This window comes from Hemitrygon akajei, chromosome 9 (genome assembly GCF_048418815.1).
Source record: "Hemitrygon akajei chromosome 9, sHemAka1.3, whole genome shotgun sequence".
In the NCBI taxonomy this organism is placed as follows: Eukaryota; Metazoa; Chordata; class Chondrichthyes; order Myliobatiformes; family Dasyatidae; genus Hemitrygon; species Hemitrygon akajei.
The window spans coordinates 20,081,849-20,106,561 of record NC_133132.1 but is presented as its reverse complement, the minus strand read 5'-3'; the positions used below and the strand labels follow the sequence as shown (position 1 = coordinate 20,106,561).

Below are 24,713 nucleotides of genomic sequence, written 5' to 3'. Positions count from 1 at the left end.
ATCTTGGAGTCCATGTCCAAAGGACATTCAAAGCTGCTGTGCAAGTTGACAGTGCTGATAAGAAGCCGTATGGTGTGTTGGCATTCATCAACTGTTGGATTGAATTCAAGAGCCGTGAGGTAATGTTACAGCTATATAAGATCTTGGTCAGACCCCACTTGGAGTACTGTGCTCAGTTCTGGTCGCCTCACTACAGGAAAGATGTGGATACTACAGTGAGAGTGCAGAGGAGATTTACAAGGATGTTGCCTGGATTGGAGAACATTCCTTATGAGAATAGGTTGAGTGAACTTGGCTTTTTCTCCTTGGAGCGAAGGAGGATGAGAGGTGACCTGATAGAGGTGTATAAGATGATGAGAGGCATTGATCGTGTAGATAGTCAAAGGCTTTTTCCCAGGGCTGAGAAGGCTAACAGGAGGGGGCATAGATTTAAGATGCTGGGAAGTAGGTACAGAGGGTATGTCAGGGCTATGTTTTTCATACAGAGAGTGGTGTGCCATGGAATGCACTGCTAGCGATGGTGGTGGAGGCAGACACAATAGCATGTTTTAAGAGCCTCTTAGGTAGGTACATGGAGCTTAGAAAAATAGAGCACTATGTGGTAGGGTAATTCTAGGCAGTTTCTAGAGTAGGTTACATGGTTGGCATAACATTGTGGGCCAAAGGGCCTGTAATCTGCTGTAGATTTCTGTGTTCTATGTTAACTTCTACAGCACAGGTGGCCTGTAGTAGATCCAAGGACTTTTTGGAGTCATTGCACAGCAATGAGAATAGCCCAACAAACTCAAAGTGCTTCAGGAACTCTGCAGATCAGGTAGCATCCATGGACAGCAATAATCAGTCGATGCTTTGGGCCAAGTACTTTAATAAACCCCCGAATAAACATCTTCGGTTTATTCACTCCATAGATGCTGAGTTCCTCTAGCATTTTCTGTGTGTAGCTCTGGATTTCCAACATCTGTTGAACTGGCCTCTGTTTCATTGATGCTTGAAATGAGATCCTTGTGGAAGAATTAGCTAATAGCCAATAACTTACTTTGAGTCACTAAGAGATGAAATGAAGCACCCGTGGGAGGTGGCAGCCAGAGGCCAACAGTAGTTCTCCAAGGAGATGGTGTAATGCCACAAGAATTCTGATGATCTCACATATCAAGTCAAGTTTTGTGGAAATAGTAATAAATTCAATTTGCCAACACTTATTTGCACTGTATTGCTTAGTCAGAGAAGGGAAAGGAGCAATTTGATGTTTTTAGACTGCAAAGGATTTCACTTGAAGGGTTTTCAAACCTAATAGGCATCCCCTATGTTTTTGCATCCAGAGGGTCCAATAAAAGGCATAATGGGATAACATCAGTGTATATCAGGAACTAAACGTACACCCGATATTAGGTGTGTCATTCATCAAAATGTTATCTTTGTAACACATTTAAAATAGCTGCTGGTGCTACTTGAGATATTAGGCAGATAATTGCTGTGTTTGCACTTAATTCCAAGCAATCACAATTTATAAGGCACTTTGTGAATGAAATAAAATCAAAGTAGTTATTCCGTGAAGAAAATAATTACAGGATTAAAATGATGCAAATTAAAACAAGGTGCAAATTAACACAAGGTACCAATTAAAAAACACCAGTGAATATAAAATGCTTACAAAAATTATATTTAATACATTTCTCTTTAACGAATTATGTACCTATGCACACTGTGTAAACTTACTTCATTTCCATATTAAATACATTATACTGTGTGATTTTAAATCTAGAGTGATAATGTATAGATTATTTTTATCTCTGTCTGTGGAACAAACAATATACACACTTTGGACACTTTATTAGGCTCAATAATGCAAACATCAGAATGGGAAAGAAATGTGTTAAGTGACTTTGACCGTGGAATGATTGTTGGTGTCAAACAGGGTAGTTTTAGTATCTCAGAAACTGCTGTTCTCCTGGAATTTTCATACAGAACGGTCTCTAGAGTTTAGAGAATGGTGCATAAACAAACAAAAACCATCCTGTAAGCAGCAGTTCTGCGGGCAAAAGCGCCTTGTTACTGAGAGGTCAGAGGAGAATGGTTCCAGTAGACAGGAAGGCAAGGGTAACTCAAATAACCAGAGTTTACAACAGGGGTGTGCAGAACAGCAACTCTGAATGCACAGCATTTCGAACCTTGAAGTGGTCACTGAGTGTATAGTTGATCACTGAGTTTTGAGATTAAGGCTAACAAATTTTAGTGAATATTGTATCTTAATACTCATTGCAAAACTAAGTTGAACAAGAAAGTGAAGTTACTTGAATTGAAAAGGTACAGTAGATTAGATGGATAATTGGTATCCGAGGGATGAAGACATTTTTGCCACCAGCATTACCAGTCTTAATTGGAGTCTTTACAACATATGGTAGTAATTTTTTGAACTGATAATCTTGTGCTATTGCATAGTTTTGGTAAATCCAAATTATTGGAGCTCCTTTTAGTTCATGATTATATAATGTCACACCAGGTGGTGATAGTGATTAAGAATTAAACAGGGAAATTTTACAGCCTCATCAATGTCTGTCACACTGTTAATAAGTTTATATTCTATAGGTTGTATGGGAAGCTTCAAAAGGACATCTTAATTCATGTCGCACTGCATCACTTTTGGTGCTAAAATTACACTTTCACAGAATCATTGATAATTAAGTACCGTTGTGACATCCAGGAAAACTGCATGCATCAGATTACGAAGTGATGTAATTAGGCCCAAGTTCTTCTCCAAAATCTTTTCTATTGTTTAACCTAGCTGCTCATGTTTAATTTCTGCACTTCCAAGTTTGAGCAAACTTGGAACAAACTTTCTTGCAGATAGATGCCTGTCAAATTGGCTTTGAAGCATTGTCCATTCAGCCCGCTCTGTCATTTAATCATGCGCTAATTTGTTTTCCTTCTGAACCCCATTCAACCTTCTCCCCATAACTTTTGACGCCCTCACTAATTAAGTACCTATCAACCTCTGCTTTAAATACACAAAATGACTTGGCCTCCATGGCTGTCAAGGGCAAAGAATTCACCATGCTCTGCCTAAAGAAATTCCTCATCTGTTCTAAAGTGACTTCCTTGTATTTTGAGTCTGTGCCTTCTGGTCCTAGACTCTCCCACTACTGGAAACATCCTCTGCACATCCACTCTATCTTGGCCTAAAATTTGATAGATTTCAAAGAGATCCACCCTCATTCTTCTAAACTCCAGCAAGTACAGGCCCAGAGCCAGCAAACACTCCTCATACATTAACCCTTTCATCACTGAAATCAATCAAACCTCCTCTTGACCCTCTCCAATGCCAGCACATTTTGTTTTTAGATATGAGCCCCAAACGTGGAGGACCTTTACACCGCACGCTGTCAGAGCAGTGCTGCCATGATAATCAAGGACATGACCCACCCAGCCAACACACTTTTTGTTCCTCTTCCCTCCAGAAGGTGGTTCAGGAGCTTGAAGACTCATACGGCCAGATTTGGGAACAGCTTCTTTCCAACTGTGATAAGTCTGCTGAACGGATCCTGACCCGGATCTGGGCCGTACCTTCCAAATATCCGGATCTGACTTGCACTACCTTACTTTCCCTTTTCTATTTTCTAATTATGATTTATAATTTAATTTTTTATTATATTTACTTCGACTTGTACTTCAGGGAGCGCAAAGCGCAGAATAAGATATTGCTGTGATGATTGTACGCTCTAGTATCAATTGTTTGGTGACAATAAAGAAAAGTAAGTAAGTAAAACAGCTCACACTACTCCAACTGTGATCTGACCAATGCCTTATAAAGCCTCAGCATTATCCTTTTAACTATTTATTATTTTTCCAAATAAATGATGCATTAAATTGATCTGCTTTAGTACCCCATGGAATTACTGGTAGCATTTGATCAGAATCTTCAGCTAGTACTAAAGTCACACCTCCCATTAATCTATTATTGTGTTGAAGATACACTGATAGCATTATGCAGCATGGACTTGTCCACACTGTGCACACTGCCTACCTGTACCTTTTGGATTCACCTGTACTTGGTCCATACCGCTTTAAATCCTTCCTATCCATGTAACAGTCTAAATGAGTTTTAAATTTTCTAATTATACCCACCTCTTACACTTCTGCCAGTAGCTTATTCTACATACCCATCACCATCCTCAGCAGCTTCTCAGGTCCCTCTTACGTTAAACCTAGTTTTAGACTCGCCTATCCTGGGAGAAGTATGCAAACCACCCACCTTTTCCATGCCTCCAGTGATTTAGCTTTACAAGAATCACCTTCAGCCTTATGTGTTCTAGTGAGAAAAGATCCAGTCGATGCTCTCCCATTTGATCTAACGCTGACCATCTCTCTGCCTGACCCCCTGAGCTCCTCATGATGGTGAAAATAGCCTGCTCCCATTTAACTTCTCGACTATTATTTCTTTTCATAACTACACTGTAAGTTACCAGGTTATGGTCACACCCACATGCTTGGCTTAATTCCTAGAATTAGTACTGCGTACTGATTTCATTGAGTTCAAGAGATATAGAACATGGAATCAGGCTCTTCGTCCCATTTTATCCATTAATACCCCCTCTCCCCTTTATAATGACCCTACTTGCATACGCCCCTCAGATTCTACCACTCACTAACACACCAGAGAAAATTTACAGACTGTATGTTTTTGGGATGTGACAGGAAACTGGAACACCGAAAAAAAAAACCTCACTCATTCACAGGAAGGACTTGTAAACTGCACACAGACAAGACCCGAGGTCATAATTGATCCTAGATCTCTGGAGCTGTGAGACAGCAACTCTACCGTCTGCCCCCCTGTACCACCAGGAACAGTTATCGTACTTACTTGGAAGGACCTAGTTAGTTATGGAATTCAAAAAAAGTGAATAACTGCAGATGCTGGCAGTCTGAAATAAAAACAAAATGCTATTAACACTCAGTAGGTCAGACAGCTCCTGTAAAGAGAGCAGCAGCTAACATTCAGGTCACTGATTTTTCATGGGAACTGTCCTAATAATAAGTCTTTGACCTGAAACATTAACTTGTCTGTCTCTGCACAGGTGCTCCCTGAATTTCTGAGTATTTCTGGCATTTTCTGTAAATTGAACTAAACACCACTATATAGAATGCAACGTTTTAGTCTTAGGATTGGAAGTGACTAAGGGTGCTTGGTGTTTAGAAGCAGTGACAGAAAGATTGTTTAGATAACTGACTAACTAAGGAAAAGAGAGCTCGGCAGAGTATCGGCCTAAGAAAGAATTGACGTCTGGAAGAGTGTAGGTGATTGGAACACTGTTTAAGAGGTGTAAGAATGATTGAAAGAGAGACAACATTGTAAGGGAGGAATGACCAAGGGAGTGAGTGCGTTGGGACATCAGAAACTGAGGGCATCAGGAAATGGGAGAAACAAATCAGGGAGTCCTTGGGAAGTAGAAACTGGGAGGGTGAATGAGAGTGGGAATGAAATAAGTCGTATGAGCTTTGGGTGAAGAATGCCAGGGAACAGTGACTGGGGCATTGTATAAGATTGCAAATAAAAGAGGGCATTGAGAGTGTTGGGAGAGTTGTGGTGAGGGGTATGGGGCAGAGATGTTGCTGGGGGTAGGTCTTGAAGGAGGGCATTGGAGGAGGGGGACTGAAAAGAGACAGCAGACAAGAGCATACTTCTAGGCAGTGGGGACAAACAGTATATATATATACGGATAAACTATGAGATGTCATCTTTCAGTGAAGTCAATACAGCATTACTCAGACTCCAGTTATCTTGGATATTTTGCCAATGGAACAGGAGCTGGCATGATCAAGACCACATAATAGCTGGGGTGCAACAGCCATGAAACAAGTCATCCTCAGCCATGCAAAACTGTCTTAAAGAGAACAACATTTTTGGTTCAGTTAGGGGAGAAGGTGTTGAAAACTGATTCAGTACTGAAAACCAATCGATCAATGTCAATGCTAGGTGATGAGGTCACAGGTAGTGATAGTGATCTTATAACCTCTGATGGTTCATGGTGCCTCACAGATGCCCAGTTTTGAGCTGCCAGCTCTGTTCAGAATCTGCCTCATTTGTATGTTCGTAGGGCCAGTCAACACCATGGAGGATGTCCTCAAAGTAGGCCAAAGTTACCATGGCTCTGTTTAACGGGATAACTTACCTACCAAACTGTTGGAATTCTTTGAGGGAACAACAGGGAAGACAGACAAAGCAGAGTCAGTGGATGTTGTTTACTTGGATTTTCAGAAGGCCTTTGATAAGGTGCCACATGAGGATGCTTAACAAGATAGGAACCCATGGTATTACAGGAAAGATACCAGCATGGATAGAAGATTGGCGGGGAGTCTCAAGATGGCGCTCATGGAGTAAACCGCATCTAGGCTTTGCTCCAAACCTTTTACGTTTTTTTTAACCTACAAACACCCCTTAAACCTATTTTAAAGGGGTCTAAACATATAGAATTTTTTTTAAAAACTATCTGAATTACTCTCAACTTGCTGAAATGTCTAAAGCAAAAGAACCGAAACAGACGAGAGAACCGTTAACTTTAGAAGTTGTTGTGAAGTTTATAGAAGCTAAATTTGATGAGTTGGAGAAAAAATTACTTGGAAGATTCTCACAGTATGACGATCGTTTGAGATCACTCGAAGATAAGTTCCTGACCCTTTCACGGGAATCAAATGAACAACAAGCAAGCATTTTGGTTCTTGAAGAAGCTGCTCGTAAGAAGGATTGTATAATCGAAAAAATGCAAGAAGAGCAAACTTCGACGATCCAACAGATGGATCGCTATAAAGCTAAAATTACTGATTTGGAAAATCGTTCTTGAAGACAAAATCTTCGGTTAATTGGAATCCCGGAAAAATTTGAAAGCGGTGATCTGACCGTTTTCTTCTCCAAATTTCTAGTGGATGTCCTGGGCGAAGAAGTCCTGGATAACCCCCCGTTAATTGATCGGGCACACAGAGTATCCAGATATCGGGCAGATTCAAGTCTGAAACCACGGCACATAATTCTCAGGATCCATTATCCTCACATCAAAGAACGACTGATTCGTGCGGCTCGTAAAAAAGGTATGATAACCTATCAAAATTTTAATTTTCGCATTCTGGAGGACTATAGCCCCGAAGTACTACGGGCTAGGCTGGCTTTCAGATCGGTTATGTCGAATTTTCACCAGAAAGGCTACAAGCAAGCGTTGCTGTTTCCAGCACACCTGAGAGTCACCCTTCAAGATGGATCTTTTCGGCTGTTTAAATCGCCAGCGGATGCTCAAGGTTTCCTGGAACAATGACATTTGATCGGGCTGATCAATGTAATTTAGCCTATAGATTTGGATCTGTTATAGATTGACGTTTGGGTTCTTTTTTGATACGGTTCATATGTATTTCTTATATACGATTAAAGCTCTCTTTTTTCTACCGGGCTTATTTCGATTTTATATTTTTATATATTACTAACCGATTAATGTTGAAGATGACCTATTAGGGTTATTTTTTTTTCTTTTTTTTAATCGATATACGCTCTTTTTTTTACATTTTTAGCATTTGAATATTAAGATTTGGTAGAATAAAATGGCGTTTCTTCTTCCCGACAGAGTCCAGTGTTTGTAGCGTCATAACTGTTTTGATCTGTTTGAAAGTGTTAAACCTTCATTTATTGTTTTAATTTTTTTTAACCCTTTTGTTTATATACATTTATAACACTAATTTTATATTTTATATTTTAATTTTTCCTATATCAACCCTTTTTTTATAATGTGGGTTGTTTGTATTTTTTTTTAACTTTGTTACGTTTGAGTTGCCGTCTTGAGACAAGGGGGTAATTTTAGTATTAGATCGCTCACTTGCCTCTGTTTGGCTTTTTTCCTGGGGTTTTGAGGGTGGTGGGAGGGAGATTTTTCTTTTTTTTCTTTTTTCTGCTTGCTTTTTGCTTAGTTTTACTTCATGGGCTTATATGAAACTACAAAAATGGCTGTGGTGCTGTGACTTCCGGCTTCCCTTTGAACTTACTTCCCCCTTCCGGGTTCATGAGTTCACTTTTCTTTCAAACCTATATGTTAACTGTAATATGTATTGTCAATATGGATAAGACTATTAACTTTGTTTCTTGGAATACTAATGGTTTAAATCATCCGATCAAACGGAAAAAAGTATTCAAAGTATTCCATAGAATGAATGCGAATGTTATTTTTGTACAAGAGACTCATGTTAGGAAGGTGGATAGTCAGAGGTTGTTTAGGTTTTGGAAGGGCCAACAGTATCACTCAAATTCGCAAGCCAAAGTGAGAGGTGTTTCTATTTTTATAGACTCATCAACTGCTTTTATACATTATGAAACAATTTCAGACCCGCAAGGTAGATTCTTGCTTATTACTGGGTTGCTTTTTAATCAAAAAGTTGTTTTAGTTAATGTTTATGCTCCAAATACTGACTGTCCTGAATTTTTTAAATGTTTATTTACATCTTTTCCTAATCTGAATCAATACAGATTGATAATGGGCGGGGATTTTAATTGTTGTTTAAACCCTTTGATGGATAGATCCAAACCCATTCAAACTTTTCCGAACAAATCGGCTTCTCTTATTAATTCTTTTATGATTGATTCAGCTATCTGTGAAATCTGGCGTTTTCTACACCCTAATGATAAAGAGTTCTCATACTTTTCCCATGTGCATCATAATTACTCAAGGATTGATTACTTTTTCATTGATCAGCATTTCCTTACAGATGTTATGGATTGCAAATACGATTCTATTGTTATATCTGATCATGCACCTTTGAAGTTATCTATTAAGGTGACGGATTCACATATTAGTACTAAAAGTTGGAGGTTTAATTCTGTTTTACTGTAGGACTCTGACTTTATTAACTTTATTAAACAGCAAATTGATTTGTTTTTCTCAATAAATTCTACAGCAGACATCTCTAGTGGAACTCTGTGGGATACTTTTAAGGCATATATTCGTGGACAGATTATTTCATATTCTGCCGGAGTTAGGAAACTAACTAATTCTAAAATATCAACATTAGTTGATAAAATTAAGGCAATTGATAAGATTTACACATTGACCCCTAGTAAAGAACTTTATAAAGAAAGGGTGGAACTTCAAATGGAGCATAGTTTACTATTATCCTCCTCGATTGAAAGTCAGTTAATTAAATCGAAAGCTCAATTTTATACATATGGAGATAAGTCTGGTAAATTACTAGCTAACCAATTGAAAATTGTTTCGGATAAGCGACAAATTACTAAGATTCCTAAACAAGATGGTACTCTGACGATTGATCACAAAGAGATAAATACAGCCTTTCAAGATTTTTATAATTCTTTATATCAATCAGAATGTACTAAAGACTCTTCTATAATGAGTGAATTTTTAAGGAAATTGAATATTCCAAAAGTAACTGTTGAGGATAGTGTATTTTTGGACACACCTATTACGGAGTCTGAAATAGAAAAGGCTATTTTCTTAATGAACTCGGGTAAAGCTTCGGGTCCAGATGGTTTTTCTGCAGAATTTTTTAAATCCTTTTCTTCTATACTTTCTCCTTGGCTTTGTAAAATTTTTAAAGATGCATTAAGTATAGGTAAACTACCACAATCTTTTTATGAAGCTTCTATTTCCTTAATTCTTAAAAAAGATAAAGATCCCACTGAATATGCATCTTATCGGCCTATATCTTTGCTGAATATGGATTTTAAGATTTTTAGTAAAATCTTGGCTATTAGATTAGAAAATATATTGCCTCGGATTATTTCTGAGGATCAGACTGGATTTATTAAAAATCGTTATTCATCTTTTAATATTAGAAAATTAATTAATATTGCTTATACTTCTTCATCTAAAATCCCAGAATGTGTCATCTCCTTAGATGCCGAAAAAGCATTTGATAGAGTCGAATGGTCATATTTATTTAATACTTTGCAACATTTTAATTTTAGTTCAAAATTTATATCATGGATTAAATTAATATATCAGAAACCTTTAGCTTCGGTTTTCACTAATAATCAAAGATCCCCTTTTTTTCAGTTATTTCGGGGTACAAGGCAAGGTTGTCCTTTAAGCCCTTTATTATTTGACATTGCTTTGGAACCCTTGGCTATAGCTATTCGTGAATCACCCAATATTTTAGGTATTACCCGTGGGGAGACGATGTATAAGGTATCATTATATGCAGATGATTTGTTATTATATATATCTGATCCTGAAAGATCTATTCCTGCTATTTCTTCTTTGCTTGCTCAATTTAGTAACTTCTCTGGGTCTAAATTGAATTTTAATAAGAGTGAACTTTTTCCATTAAATATGCATACTTCAATTTATAATCGGGTACCATATAGAATTGTCACAGACTATTTTACTTATTTAGGTATTAAAATTACTAAAAAACATAAAGATTTATTTAAAACTAATTTTTTGCCTTTAATAGATCAAATTAAGCAACTTGCTAATAGGTGGTCTCCACTATCTATGTCTTTGGTAGGTAGAATTAATGCCATTAAGATGATGATACTACCTAAATTTTTATATCTATTTCAAGCATTACCAATTTTTATTCCTAAATCTTTCTTTGATATAGTTGATTCTAAAATATCGTCGTATTTGTGGCAGAACAAAAATCCTAGGTTAGCTAAAAAATATTTACAGAAGCCTAAGAAGGAGGGCGGCTTGGCTCTACCAAATTTAAGATTTTACTATTGGGCAGTTAATATACGGTATTTGATATTTTGGATACAAGAATTGACTACAGTTGCTGGCCCACAATGGGTAAATTTGGAATGTAAATCTCTGCAAGATTTCTCATTGATTTCAATCTTAGGATCTTCACTTCCCTTTTCGTTATTTAAAATGAATAAACAGATAACTAATCCTATAGTCAAGTATACATTACGAATCTGGTTTCAATTTCGTAAATTTTTTGGTTTGAATAAGTTTATACTGTCAAGTCCTATAACATCTAATTACTTTTTTCGACCATCTTCCATAGATCAAGCCTTTTATTTATGGAAAACAAAAGGTATAACATGTTTTCGTGATCTGTTTTTGGATGATAACATTATGTCCTTCGAACAGTTATCTAATAAATATAATTTATCTAAAACCCATTTTTTTAGATATCTACAAGTTAGAAATTTTTTATATAATGAACTAAAGTCTTTTTCGAAAGAATGTCCATTGGACATTACAGAAAGAATTTTAGCTCTTAATCCTTGTCAAAAGGGTCTAGTTGCTATCATTTATAATATGATTATGAATCTACAACCAGATATATCTGAAAAAATTAAGAAGGAATGGCAGGAAGAACTGCATTGCCCTATTTCTACTGAGCAATGGGAAAAAATTTTATTATTGGTAAACTCATCCTCTATCTGTGCTAAACATACTCTAATACAATTTAAGGTTGTACATAGAGCTCATATGTCTAAAGATAAACTTGCTCGATTTTATTCGTATGTTAATCCAACCTGTGATAGATGTCATTCTGATATAGCTTCGTTGACTCATGTGTTTTGGTCTTGTCCTTGTTTACAAAACTATTGGAAAGATATTTTTAATATTATTTCAAGAGTTTTAAACATTAATCTCCAACCACATCCTTTTACTGCAATTTTTGGCCTACCAATGATAGATAATAAGTGTTTATCCGCTTCATCCCAACGAATGATTGCATTTATTACACTAATGGCTAGAAGATCCATTTTACTGAATTGGAAAGAAGCCAATCCTCCAACAGTATTTCAGTGGTTTTCCCAAACTATTTCCTGTTTAAGTTTAGAAAAAATTAGAAGTGTGGTTTTTGATTCTTCAGTTAAATTTGAGGAAACTTGGAGACCATTTATTCAGCATTTTCATATGAATTAAACGGTCTGATCCTGAACCTTATTGTCACTATCCTGAATTGTGTGGATGGAGGTTGGGAGTCATAGGCGCTACTGTATATATATAACATTATGCGATTGCCCATGTTGGTTAGTTTTTTTTTATTTAGTTGTTGTTTTTTTTTGGGGGGGGGGTTTTCTCTTAATCATTTATATTATAATATGAGTTTGAGAGATTCTATGTATGGATCAATATATATTTGAATGTTAATCAATCTATTATGTACTCTCAAATGTCTTGTAACAATATTTTTCTTCTGTTTTTTTAAAAAAAATTAATAAAAAGATTTGAAAAGAAAAAAGAAAAGAAGATTGGCTGGCTGGCAGGAGGCGAAGGGTGGGTATAAAGTGGGGCCTATTTCTGATTGGCTGCTGGTGACTAGTGGCGTTCTGTAGGGTCGGTATTGGGATTGGTTCTTTTCACATTATATGTCAAAGGTTTCTTTTCACATTATATGTCAATGATTTGGATGATAGAATTAGACTATAAGACATGGGTGCAGAACTAGGCCTTTCAGTCCATCAAGCCTGCTCCGCCATTCCATCATGGCTGACATATTATCCCTCTCAACACCATTCCCCTGCCTTTTACCTGTAACATTTCACACCTTGATTAATCATGAACCTATCAACTATTGTTGTAACTATGTGGTTTTGTGCAGGTCTTGTAGCTTTAGTTTTTGGTCTTGTTCGTCTGGTGGATTTGCAGCTCCTTTCCGGGGAATGCGCTAAGACGGTAGCGCGATATTAATACGCAGCAGCCTCTCCGGACTCTGGATTGGGGATTGCCAAACATTATGTGGATTTTCTGGTGTAGTCTGTTTTGTCATGTGCTTTTGTGATATCATTCTGGGGGAATGTTGTCTCATTTTTTAACTGCATTGCATTTGTGGTTTCTAAATGACAATAAACTGAATCTGAATCTGAAATATGCCCAATAACTTGGCCTGCACACCATCTGTGGCAATGAATTCCACTGATTCACCACCCCTGCTGAAGAAATTTCTGTTCTAAATGAATATCCCTCTATTCTGAGGCTAGACTCTCCCATTATACGAAACATACTCTCCATGTAATTCAATAGGTTTCAATGAGACCCCCCTCATTCATCTAAATTCCAGTGAGTACAGGCTCAGGGGCATCAAATGCTCCTCATACATAAACCCTTAATTCCAAGAACCATTTTTGTTCTGACAAAGGGTCTCGGCCCGAAATGTTGACTGCTCGCTTCAACAGATGCTGCCTGACCTGCTGAGTTCATCCAGCGTGTTTGTACGTGTTGATTTGACCACAGCATCTGCAGTGTACTTTGTGTTTACCATTTTTGTGAACCTCCTCTGGACCCGCTCCAATGCCAGCACATCTTTTATTAGATAAGGGGCTCAAAACTGCTCACAATACTCCAAGTGTGGTCTGACCAATGCCTTACAAAGCCTCAGCATTACATCCTTGTTTTTATTCTAGACCTCTTGAAATGAATGCTAACATTGTATTTGCTTTCCTTACCACCAACTCAACCTGCAAGTTAACCTTTAGAAAATTCTGCACGAGGACTCCCAAGACCCCTTGCACCTCTGATTTTTTTACATTTTCTACCCATTTAGAAAATTTTATTTTTATTCCTTTACTCCTTCATCACCTTGCAATCCCCCACACTACTTTCTATCTCAAACTCGAGAAAAGCTGCAGATGCTGGAAATCCAAGCAACATACCCAGAATGATGGAGGAACTCAGCAAGCCAGGCAGCATCTCTAGAAAAGAGTAAACAGTCGATGTTTCGGGCTGAGGCCCGGTCCTGATGAAGGGTCTCAGCCAAGACGTCGACTGTTTACTCGTTTCTGTAGATGCAGTGTGGTCTGCCGAGTGTCACTGTATAATTCCATCTGCCACTTCTTTGCCCATGCATCCAATCTGTCCAAGACCTTCTGCAGACAATCTGCTTCCCCAATACTACCTGTCCCCTCCACCTATCTTCAGTATCATTTGCAAACTTTGCAGCAAAGCCATCAATTCCGTCATCCAAGTCAAAAGAAACGGTCCCCACACAGACCCCTGTGGAACACCACCAGTCACTGGCAGCCAACCAGAAAAAGCTCCCTTTATTCCCACTCTTTGCCTCTTGCCAATCAGCCTCCTGCATCTGTAATTCCCTTTACTCCAATGTAATACTGATATATCTGATTTTAGTTTCTCCTTCTCAAACTGCAGGATGAATACTATTTTATGACCACTGTTTCCTTAAGCGTCCTTTACCTTAAGTTCTCTAATCAAATCTAGGTCATGACATAACACCCAGTCCAGAATTGCTGTTCCCCTAGAGGGCTCAACCACAAACTGCTCTAAAAAGCCATCTCGTAGGCATTCTACAAATTACCTCCCTTGGGATCCGGCACCATTCTAATTTTCCAGTATTGAAATCACCTATGACTATTGCAACATTGCTCTTTTTACATACCTTTTCTATCTCCCAATGTAATTTGTAGCCCACATCCTGGATACCATTCGGAGGCCTGTATATAATTCCCATCAAGGTCTTCTCACACTTGCAGTTTCTTAACTCTACCCACAAGGAGTCTCCATCTTCCTATCTTATGCCACCTCTAAGGAGTTGATTTCATGTTTTTACCAACAGAGCCACCCACGCTACCCACTGACCCTAACTGCCCATCCTTTTGATAAATGACTATCTTTGGATGTTATGTTCCTAACTATGATTTTTTTTTCAGCCATGACTCAGCAATGTCTACAACATCATACCTACCAATGCTTTAACTGTGCTACAAGATGAAATACAATGTTGGAAAGTGTATGGTTATGCAGTTTGCTGGAAGAAAGAAATGGGCAGATTATTATTTACATAAGGAGAGAATTCAAAATGCAGAGATGCAAAAGGACTTGGGAGTCCTTGTGCAGGATACCCTAAAGGTTAACCTCCAGGTTGAGTTGGTGGTGCAGAAGGAGAATGCAATGTTGGCATTCATTTGTAGAGGTATAGAATATAGGAGCAGGGATGTGATATTGAGGCTCTATAAGGCACTCGTGAGACCACACTTGGAGTACTGTGTGCAGTTTTGGGCTCCTTATTTTAGAAAGGATATACTGACATTGGTGAGGGTTCAGAGAAGGTACACGAGAATGATTCCAGGAATGAAACGGTTATCGTATGAGGAACATCCGGCAGTTCTTGGGCTGTATTCCCTGGAGTTCAGGGGAATGGGGGGTGGGATCTCATAGAAACATTCCGAATGTTAAAAGGCCTGAACAGATTAGATATGGCAAACTTATTTTCCATGGTAGGGGAGTCTAGGACAAGAGGGTACGACTTCAGCATTGAAGGACGTCCATTTAGAACAGAGATGTGGAGAAATTACTGTAGTCAGAGGGTGGTGAATCTGCGGAATTTGTTGCCTCGAGCAGCTGTGGATGCCAAGTCATTGGGTGTGTTTAAGGCAGAGATAGATAGGTTCTTGATTAGCCAGGGCATTAAAGGGTACGGGGAGAAGGCAGGGGAGTGGGGATGACTGGAAGAATTGAACGGCGGAGCATACTCAATGGGCCGAATGGCCTACTTCTGCTCCTATATCTTACGATCTAAGATCATGTAGCTTATTCCATGTACTCTGAGCTTTCAAATACAACACCTTCAGGAATTGATGGCTGTGTATCAGAGTGAAGATGGGACTTGATCTCTACAGTGGTCACTTCTGCCAGTGCTATTGAGGACACAGGTCTCTGTCAGGAGTGGACTGATGAGATTGTTGTTGTCAGCTTATCCCTGGTGTTGCTACCTGTCACAGACCTAGTCTAGCCACACCGTCTTTTAGCTATCAAACTAACCTAGGTGATGGACATTGAAGACTCCATCATTCTGTATCCTTGCTGTTCAACACGGAGAGGCACTTGTAGATTGTACAAATGAGGTTTGCTTACCCAGTTTTAACCTAATGTCATAGGTTTGATGAGGTCATGTAACCAAGGGTGACACCCTCCTCTCTGCCACCTTTGCTTGTGCCTAGCTCGTCTGTGGATCAGCTCTCCCAATTCAGACTGTAGACCTCATGAGTCTGCGAGGAAGACTTTGCAAAGGCTGGTGGGTCTTTGCTCAGCCCCAAATCAGACTCTAGGCCAATGCCAAGTGACCTGTTCAGTTTTACCGTTCTGTTGGAATGCAATGACCACGTTGTTTAGGTCCAGAGGGGCATAAATGCTAGACTGGAGTATGGCAGGAGGTGACTGGACTGCCATGAAGGATAAATCTACTTGGTCTCACTGTCACCAATCAGAATTAGAATCAGGTTTAATATCATTGGCATATGTCATGAAATTTGTTGCTTTGCAGCAGCAATACATAATAAAAACTATAAAGACAAATGAACATACACTCAGTGGTAACCCTCTTCTACCTAATAAAATGGCCACGGAGTATACGTTTGTGGTCTTCCATTGCGGTAGCATATCCACTTCCAGATTTGACATGTTGTGCATTCCGAGATGCTCTTCAGCACACCACTGTTGCTATTATGTCGTCTTCCTGTCAGCTTGAACCAGTCTGCCCATTCTTCTCTAACCTCCCTCATTAACAAGGTGCTTTTGTCCAGAGAACTGCCCCACTCTGGATGTTTTTTGGTTTTGACTGCTGAAAGGCCTAGACAGAGCAGATGTGGAAAGGATGTTTCCCATGGTGGGGGAGTCTAGGAAAGAGGGCACAGACAGAGTAGATGTGGAAAGGATGTTTCCCATGGTGGGGGAGTCTAAGAAAGAGGGCACAGACAGAGTAGATGTGGAAAGGATGTTTCCCATGGTGGGGGAGTCTAGGAAAGAGGGCACAGACAAGAGTAGATGTGGAAAGGATGTTTCCCATGGTGGGGGAGTCTAGGAAAGAGGGCACAGACAGAGTAGATGTGGAAAGGATGTTTCCCATAGTGGGGGAGTCTAGGACAAGAGGGCACAGCCTCAGGATAGAGGGGTGTCCATTTAAAACAGAGATGCAGAGAAATTTCTTTAGCCAGATGTACTAAATTGATGTGTGGAAATTGATAGGTTCTTGATTGGCCAAGGCATCAAAGGTTACAGGGAGAAGGCTGGGGAGTGGGGCTGGGGGGGAAGAAAAGATCAGCCATAATTGAATGGCAGAGCACTCAATGGGCCAAATGGCCTAATTCTGCACCTGTGTCTTATGGGTTGGGGTTAGGATGTGTGCCTTCAAGTTTCTGTACCTCTTTCCTAACGGTAACAATGAGAAGAGGGCATGTTCTGGGGGACGGGGATCCTGAATGATGGATGCCACTTTTCAGAGACGCTGCTCCTTGAAGATGTCTTGGATACTACAGAGGCTAGTACCCATGATGAAACTGACTAATTTTACAACTTTCTGTAGCTTCTTTCGATCCTGTGCAGTAATCTCCCCCCACCAACCCATACCAGACAACCTATTGTATCTCTACAATTCTTCTTCTAAGGTCCTCTGAAAATTGTTTTGATCAAGGCATGGTGCACATAAATAAGAGAAAACGTGCAAATGTTGGAAATCCGAGTTAAATGGGTGGCTACTGGGAGATCCTGCTTGTTCTGGCAGACAGACCCTGATGGGAGTTATATACAGACCCCATCCCCTAAAAACAGAAGTAAGGATGTGATCTGCAAATTACAACTGGAGGTAGAAAATTCTTGCGGCAATGTTCCAATAGTTATGGGAGACTTCAATATGCAGAAAATCGGGTTGGTGCTGGATTCCAAGAAGTGGGAATTTCCAGAATGCCTACTAGATGATTTTGTTTAGAGCAACTCGTGGCTGAGCCTACTAGGGGATCAGCTATTCTGGATTGGGTGTTGTGCAGTAAATCAGAACTGATTAGAGAGCTTAAGGTAAAAGTACCTTGAGGGGAAAATGATCATAATATGATCAATATTATATGATATCAATATGATGATAATATGATCAAATTCACCCTGAAATTTGAGAAGAAGCTAAAGTCAGATGAATCTGCAATGGAATAAAGAAAAGTACAGAGGCATGAGAGAGCAGCTGGCCAAAATGGATTGGAAGAGAACACTGGCAGAGATGACAGCAGAGCAGCAATGGCTGGAATTTCTGGAAACAATTCAGAAGGCATAAGATACAGACATCCCAAAGAGGAAGAATTCTAAAGGAAGGATGACATAACTGTGGCTAACAAGAGAAGTCAAAGCCAAAGAGAGGGTATACAGTACAGCAAAAATTAGTGTGAAGTTAGAGGGTTGGGAAGCTTTTAAAAACCAACAAAATGTAACAAAAAAATTAAGGAAAAGATGGAATATGATGCTAAACTATCCAATAATATTAAAAAGGATACCAAAGTTTCTTCAGATGCATAAAGTGTAAAAGAGAGGTGACAGTGGATATCAGACCGCTGGGAAACGATGATGAAAAGGTAGTAGTGGGGGACAAGGAAATGGCAGATGAACTAAATAAGTATTTTACTTCAGTCTTCACTGTTGAAGACACTTCTAGTATGTCAAAAGTTTGAGAGTGTCAGGGGCCGAAGTGGGTGAAGTTGCTATTACTAGAGAGAAGGTTCTTGGGAAGCTGAAAGGTCTGAAGGTAGATAATCACCTGGACCAGATGGTGTAGACCCCAGCGTTCTGAAAGAGGTGGCTGAAGAGACTGTAGAGGAATTAGTAATGATCTCTGAAGAATCAACTGGTTCTGGAGGAACAGCAAATTGCAAATGTCACTCCACTTTTCAAGAAGGGAGAGAAGCAGAAGGGGAATTATACGCCAGTTAGTCAGTGTATTGGACGATGTTGGAGTCGATTGTTAACAATGTGGTTTTGGGGTACTCAGAGGCACATGATAGAATGAGCCAAAGTCAGCTTGGTTTCCTTAAGGGGAAATCTTGCCTGATAAATCTGGTGGAATTCTTTAAAGAAATAACAAGCAGAATAAAGAAAGAAGAACCAGTGGATGTTGTATCTGGATTTTCAGAGGGCCTTGGACAAAGTGGCATACGAGATTGCTTAACAAGTTAAGAGCCCATGGTATTACAGGGAAGATACTAGCAAGGATAAAGCAGTGGCTGATTGATAGGAGGCAAAGAATGGGAATACCAGGAACCTTTTCTGGTTGGCTGCCAGTGACTAGTAGTGTTCCACAGGGGTCTGCGTTGGGGCCACTTATTTTTTACATTATATGTCAATGACTTAGAAAATGGAATTGATGACTTTGTGGCAAAGTGTTTGGACAATACGAAGATAGGTGGAAGAACAGGTAGTTTCAAGAAAGTAGAGAGGCTACAGAAGGATTTTGACAGATTAGGAGAATGGGCAAAGATGTGGCAGATGGAATGCAGTGTTGCTAAGTGTATAGTCATGCACTTTGGTACAAGAAATGAAAGGGTAGACTATTTTCTAAATGAAGAGAAAATTCAAAAATCTGAGGTGCCCCCGTGCAGGATTCCCTAAAGGTTAATTTGCAGGTTGAGTCTGTGGTGAGGAAGGGAAACGTGATGTTGGCATTCATTTCAAGAGGACTAGAATATAAAAGCAAGGATGTAATGTTGAAGCTTTATAAAACACTGGTGAGGCCTCACTTGGAGTATCAGAATCAGGTTTATTATCACTGGCATGTGATACGAAATTTGTTAATTTAGCAGCAGCAGTTCAACGCAATACACAACATAGAAGAGGAAAAAAAAATAAAAAATAATAAATAAGTAAATCAATTATAGTATACATATATTGAATAGATTTAAAAAACATGTAAAAACAGAAATACTGCGTATTTAAAAAAAGTGAGGTAGTGTCCAAGGGTTCGATGTCCATTTAGGAATCAGATGGCAGAGGGGAAGATGCTGCTCCTGAATCGCTGAGTGTGTGCCTTCAGGCTTCTGTACCTCCTACCTGATGGTAATAGTGAGAAAAGGGCATGCCCTGGGTGCTGGAGGTCCTCAATAATGGACGCTGCCTTTCTGAGACACCACTCACTGAAGATGTCCTGGGAACCTTTGTAGGCTAGTACCCAAGATGGAGCTGACTAGATTTACAATCTTCAGTGCCTTCTTTCAGTCCTGTGCAGTAGCCCCTCCATACCAGACAGTGATGAAGCCTGTCAGAACGCTCTCCACAGTACAACTATAGATGTTTTTGAGTGTATTTATTGACATACCAAATCTCTTCAAACTCCTTGTGAAGTATGGCCACTCTCTTGCCTTAACTGCATCGACATGCTGGGACTAGGTTAGATCCTCAGGGATCTTGACACCGAGAAACTTGAAACTGTTCACTCTCTCCACTTCTTATCCCTCTATGAGGATTGGTATGTGTTCCTTCGTTTTACCCTTCCTGAAGTCCACAATCAGCTCTTTTGTCTTACTGATGTTGAGTGCCAGGTTGTTGCTGTGACACCACTCCACTAGTTGGCATATCTCACTCCTGTACGCCCTCTCATCACCACTTGAGATTCTACCAACAATGGTTGTATCATCAGCAAATTTGTAGATGGTATTTGAGCTAAGCCTAGCCACACAGTCATGTGTATATAGAGTAGAGCAGTGGGCTAAGCACACACCCCTGAGGTGCATCGGTGTTGATCATCAGCGAGATTATGTCACCACCAATCTGCGCAGATTGTAGTCTTCCGGTTAGGGAGTCGCGGATCCAATTGCAGGGTGAGGTACAGAGGCCCAGGTTCTGCAACTTCTAAATCAGGATTGTGGGAATGATGGTATTAAATGCTGAGCTATAGTCGATCAACAGCATAGGTGTTTGTGTTGTCCAGCTGGTCTAAAGCTGTGTGGAGAGCCACTGAGATTGTGTCTGCCGTTGACCTATTGTGGCGATAGGTAAATTGCATTGGGTCCAGGTCCTTGCTGAGGCAGAAGTTCAGTCTAGTCATGACCAACATCTCAAAACTGTGAGCAAGTTTGAGCCCTTTATCTAAGAAAAGATGCACTGAAACTGGAGAGGGTTCAGAAGGGGTTCACGAAAATGATTCCAGGATTGAAAGGCTTGTCATATGAAGAGCGTTTGGTGGCTCTGCACCACTGGAATTCAGAAGAATGATGGGTGATTTCATTGAAACCTACTGAATGTTGAAAGGCCTTGAAGGAGTGGATGTGGGGAGGACGTTTCTTATGGTGGGGGAGTGCAAGACCAGAGGACTTCAGAATGGAGATGAGGAGGAGTTTCTTTAACCAGAGAGTGCTGAATCTGTGAAATTTGTTGCTACAGGTGGCTCTGGAGGCAACGTCAGTGAGGCCAGTGGGAAGGGAGGATTGAGACTGAAATTTGAGACCCGGTTCAACAGTTATCCCAGCTACACGTTAGCAAGTTAAAATATCACTTGCACACTGTTGGTTACATACCTGTATTGGTGACACAGCAGCTGCTGGTGGGGTTTTCAGAGGGCTTGGACTAAGAGGGCTTCGCGGAATGGCAGTTGCACTAGTGTTAGGGACAACTAGAAGACAAAATAATTATATTTAGCACAGATAGCAATGTCAAGGTCTTAGTTCTGAAATACAGTTCAACTTTAATGGTACCTCATAAAATAATTAACACAAAGAGAAGTCAAATGAAATTTCTATAATAATAGTAAGTTCAAAAAGCTAAAAATGTGGAATGCTAAAAGCGAGCAAGGCTCTTTTAACCCTATAAACAGAAAAGATTCTGCAGATGCTGGAAACTCATAGTAACACATGCAAAGTGCTGGAGGAACTCAACTGCTGAGGAGCATCCACGGAAAGTAACAGTTAACGCGTTAGGCTGAGACTTTTCATTAAGGCTGGAAAGGATGGGGGAAGAAGCCCAAATAAGGTGGGGGGGGGGGGGTGGGGTAGGCAGGGAGGGGAGGTGACTGGTAGTAAAAGGTAAAGGGCTGAAGAAGGAGAAGTCTGATAGGGCGGAGGTGGACCATGGGAGAAAGGGAAGGAAAAGAGGCACAATGGGGAAACGATAGGCAGGTGAGTAGAGATATGAGGATACTGCAAATAGCGGAGCGAAAAGAGATGAAGGGCAGAGGGTCCCGACGTGTGCGACCAAAGTTTTGAATTAGGTAGGATAAAGAGAAAAGACTAGAAGAAGTAGTATGGTTAATAAATCTTTTTTAAAAAAAGATTAGCTTTACTTGTCACATGTACTGTACATCAAAATATATATATAATACCTTGGTTAAGAACACATTTGATTGCGTTACTGCAGTTATGCTGTTGGGTATTTTATTTTCTGTAAAACGCTGTATTTTGGTTTCTGTTACGATAAGGAGCCAGCTCAGCAAACATCAGCCAATCAGGTTTTGTTATCAGCCACGGTGAGAGGGTTACAAATGGATCTGTGAGGACTGCAGCCCTCAAGTGTTACCATGCTTCTGGTGCCAGTATTTTACACCGACTACCCTAAATGCACACCTTTAGAAAGTGGGAAAAAACCGGAGCACCCGGAAGAAACATCCGCAGTCACGGGAAGAATGTACAACTCCTTCCAGGTAGCAGTGGGAATTGAACCCTGACTGGTGAAAGCTGACACTGCAAAATGGCGTGCTAACTGCTACGCTACCTTAGCTCCTCATTGCTTGAGATAATTGCAGTTATTCTTCTTGGAAGAGTGAAGATTAAAGGGAAGTTGTTTAGAAATATACAAAATCATGATGGCCTTGATAAAGTAACAAAGGTTTAGCAAAAGCAGAAAATACAAAAACATTGCTTGAAAGGGTGATACTTTTAAAAAAAGAATTTGGTAATTAATTGAAATTTTAGAACAGGGATGAGGAGCAATTTCTTCAGCCAGAGGGTGGTGAATCTGTGCAATTCATCATCACAGATGGCTGTGCAGGCCAAATAATTGAGTATATTTAAAGTGAAGTTTGATAGGTTCTTGATTAATAAGGGTGCCAAAAGTTACGGGGAGAAGGCAGGAGAATGGCATTGAGAGGGATAGTAAATCAGCCTTAACGGAATGGCAGGGCAGACCTGATGGGCCAGTCACCTAATTCTAGTCCTGTGTTTTATGATATTATGGAAATGGAAGTATTTACTACAGGCTGACAGAAAATGATGATGTTTAAATTACATTCCTTATCACTAAATACCAGGGTGGTGTTATCAATATGAAGCTTAAAAAGTATCCAACCCTATATTCCATCATGTAACGGTATGGTTGACATGAAAACAATGAAGCACCTTGCTACCAATACAAAGAATGAAATGGGTAAAATAAAGGCAGAAGGTACCACTGTAACATAAGCAGTCAGTTTAGCCCTTTACAACACCAGTGATCAGGACATCAGGAGTCAATTACCAACTCTGTCTGAAAGGATTCTGAATTGAATTGAATTGACTTTATTACTGACATCCTTCACTCACATGAGGTGTAAAAATCTTTACATGAAATCTCTGTCTAAATGTGCAATTGATAGTAATTTGTCATAAATGGTATGTACAACTGGACAGTCAATATAGCATAGAAATGCAATTGTATTAGCGTGAATTAATCAGTCTGATGGCCTGGTGGAAGAAGCCGTTCCAGAGCCTGTTGGTCCTGGCTATTATACTGCAGTACCGGTTCCCGGATGGTAGCAGCTGGAACAGTTTGTGGTTGGGGTGTGACTCAGGTCCCCAATGATCCTTCAGGCCCTTTTAACGCACCTGTCTCTGTAAATGTCCAGAATAGTGGGAGGTTCACATCTCCAGATGCACTGGGCTGTCTGCACAGCTCTGCACTGAGGGAAGTATAGATTCCATACCAGGCAGTGTTGCAGCCAGTGAGGATGCTCTCAATTGTGCCCCTGTAGAAAGTCCTTAAGACTTGGGGACCCATACCAAACTTCTTCAACCGTCTGAAATGAAAGAGGTGCTGCTGTGCTTTTTCCAACCACACAGCCGGTATGTACAGACCACGTGAGATCCTCGGTGATGTGTATGCCGCGGAACGTAAAGTTGCTCACCCTCTCAACCCCAGATCCATCCAGCTCCTGATTTTGCAACATTGAGGGAGAGGTTGTTTTCTTGACACCACTGTGTCAGGGCGATGACTGCTTCTCTGTAGGCTGCCTGTACAATCTACCTATGACCACACACGTTTCCTCCAGGTGCTTTAGTTTCCTCCCAAGATGTGCAAGTTAGGTTTACTAATTTGTGGCATGTAGTTGTACATATGTACTTAATAAAGTGGCCACTAAGTGTACAACAAGATTCTGTAAGTTCCTTGCTTTCCATAATTATGTACTATATTTATAGTAATGACATAGTAAAACTGGAAAAAAAAGACTTATGAAGACATTTCCAGGGCTAGAGGGCCTGAGTTAAAGGGAGAGCTTGGCCACACAAGGTCTTTATTGTTTGACCTTATGGAAGCCTATAAAATCGTGAAAGACATAGATGAGGTGGATGGTAGTAGTATTTTTTCCCACAGCAGGGAGTCCAAAGCTTGGAGCAGAGATTTAGGGTGAGTGAGGAATATTTAAAAGGGACCCAAAGGGCATCTTTTTCGCACAGAGGGTGGTAAGTAGATGAAACAGGCTGCTAGAGAAAACCGTCGGGGCAAGTACAATAGTATAATTTAAGGATTACTCAGACAGGTACATGGAGGAGTGGGCTTAGTGTGGCGAACACCAAACGCAGGAAATTAGGACTGGATTGGCAGGCACCGTGGTCGGCCTGACACGTTGGGCCTGTATCCATGCTCTGAGAGACCGAGCAAGCTGGGGCGTTCACTCAAGTGCTGTACTTGATAGAAGCTTATAAAATTATGTGAGGTACAGAGCAGACAGCAGTATCTTTTTTCAAGCTTTGAAATATTTAGAGAGCATTACTTAAGGTGAGAAGGGAAAGGGATGTGTGAGAAATGTCT

General features: G+C 40.0%; 1 protein-coding gene across 5 annotated transcripts in view; it reads right to left on the bottom strand.

The window, feature by feature from the left end:
- The window catches only part of specc1la (sperm antigen with calponin homology and coiled-coil domains 1-like a), a 257,566-nt gene that overhangs the window by 109,694 nt on the left and 123,159 nt on the right, over positions 1–24,713 (bottom strand). For all 5 annotated transcript variants that reach the window (XM_073055575.1, XM_073055574.1, XM_073055576.1 and 2 more), the window contains one exon: positions 21,233–21,327. In XM_073055575.1, coding sequence (XP_072911676.1) covers positions 21,233–21,327 — 95 coding nt within the window. The remainder of the gene's footprint in view (positions 1–21,232; positions 21,328–24,713) is intronic.